This window comes from Procambarus clarkii, chromosome 29 (genome assembly GCF_040958095.1).
Source record: "Procambarus clarkii isolate CNS0578487 chromosome 29, FALCON_Pclarkii_2.0, whole genome shotgun sequence".
Lineage (NCBI taxonomy): Eukaryota > Metazoa > Arthropoda > Malacostraca > Decapoda > Cambaridae > Procambarus > Procambarus clarkii.
In genome coordinates this window covers 17,664,768-17,666,546 of record NC_091178.1, presented here as the reverse complement: position 1 = coordinate 17,666,546, position 1,779 = coordinate 17,664,768, and the positions used below count along the sequence as shown (strand labels likewise).

General features: G+C 48.5%; 1 protein-coding gene across 1 annotated transcript; it reads left to right on the top strand.

Annotated features, from left to right (window-relative positions):
- The first annotated feature begins 1,165 nt into the window (after window positions 1-1,165).
- On the top strand, window positions 1,166-1,489 carry LOC138369620 (glutamate-rich protein 6B-like). Its single transcript, XM_069333044.1, has one exon. The coding sequence runs from the start codon at window positions 1,166-1,168 to the stop codon at window positions 1,487-1,489; it is 324 nt and encodes a 107-aa protein (XP_069189145.1).
- The last annotated feature ends 290 nt before the right edge of the window (window positions 1,490-1,779 follow it).

The following is a 1,779-nucleotide window of genomic DNA, read 5'->3' as shown; positions in this document are numbered from 1 at the left end:
TACTAAAACTACATCTAAAATCAGAATATATCAAGTTTATAATATTTACCAAGCGAGACAACAACGGCACTTTCTTGTACAGTGGGAGATCACCTCTTTCCAAACTACTATCCATCCCTCCCCGCCCAAGAAGATGATTAAAAGATCATCCCAGGCTAGAACTTGATGCCATGTACAATGCCATAAACCAGACTGATGCTCTGCTCACAGAGCGCTCGCTCTCCACAACCTTTCGTGATGGTTCCGGAGGCGCAGTCGGTCCCGGAGGTGCAGGCTGCACATATAGTAAGCAAATTGTGGATACTTCGCTAAGATTCCTGGCAGTACATCATTATGAATAAAGTACTTACACATTTCCTGAACACTAATAATGGTGTTTTCTCTGAATTCCATGATTTTTTCACATTCCATAATATAATGATGCAAGATATGCGAACAGTTCTGCTGACAGAGTTTACATTTAGTCAAATCTACATCAGCAGATGTTACAAACTCCCAGAGATACTTGTAGCTGAGCCTAAGCCTAGCAGTAGCAACATCTAGAAGTCTGCTAACCTTATTGGCTGACCCATAGACGTGCTGTTCATCCTGCATAATAGAATGATGATGATAGATGGAGTAACTGGAGTGAATTTCACTTTGCCTCAAGTGTACGAGATTTTGTTAATGTTCCCAGAATATTACTGCCCTCAGGCTGCTCAAAGACAGTCCAAGATGGTAATCAATTCCCTCTTTATGAGCAAAAGTTTTGGCCAACTCATCAGTTCTGTCATGCATTCGGAGACCAATATGGGAAGGAATCCACAGGAGACAGACTCTGACTCATTCATTCTTAACGGAGGAGAGTCCTACAACCTTAAGATGACGGCTTGGTTGGGTTAGGTTAGGGCATGGGGTTGGGTTAGGTTAGGGCATGGGGTTGGGTTAGGTTAGGGCATGGGGTTGGGTTAGGTTAGGGCATGGGTTGGGTTAGGTTAGGGCATGGGGTTGGGTTAGGTTAGGGCATGGGATTGGGTTAGGTTAGGGCATGGGGTTGGGTTAGGTTAGGGCATGGGGTTGGGTTAGGTTAGGGAATAGGATTGGGCTAGGTTAGGGCATTGTGTTTTGGGTCCCCGTTTTCTGCCCCTTGTGTCAACTCGAGAGGACAGGGTGCCACGTGAGGGAGATGGACCTGGTGAGGAAGGAGGACCTGGTGAGGAAGGAGGACCTGGTGAAGAACGAGGACCTGGTGAGGAAGGCGGACCTGATGAGGAAGGAGGACCTGGTGAGGAAGGAGGACCTGGTGAGGAAGGAGGACCTGGTGAGGAAGGAGGACCTGGTGAAGAACGAGGACCTGGTGAGGAAGGCGGACCTGATGAGGAAGGAGGACCTGGTGAGGAAGGAGGACCTGGTGAGGAAGGAGGACCTGGTGAAGAAGGAGGACCTGGTGAGGAAGGAGGACCTGATGAGGAAGGAGGGCCTGGTGAGGAAGGAGGACCTGGTGAGGTAAGAGGACCTGGTGAGGAAGGAGGACCTGGTGAGGTAAGAGGACCTGGTGAGGAAGGAGGACCTGGTGAGGTAAGAGGACCTGGTGAGGTAAGAGGACCTGGTGAAGGTTCAGGGCCAAAAGAAGGAACACCTTTACCTCAATAATACCACAGAAGCGTCAGATAATGAAGCCATCGTGTGTGAGATAACACAGAAGGCCACAGACAAACGGTCAGGCAGAATACAGAGAAGACGTGCATGGAGCGTATATGCATACAACCATGTATGACGTAATAGAAACTGGTCAACATT

Excerpts from the sequence above, each read along its gene's own strand:
- LOC138369620 (XM_069333044.1), top strand. The coding sequence starts at position 1,166 with ATGGACCTGGTGAGGAAGGAGGACCTGGTGAGGAAGGAGGACCTGGTG.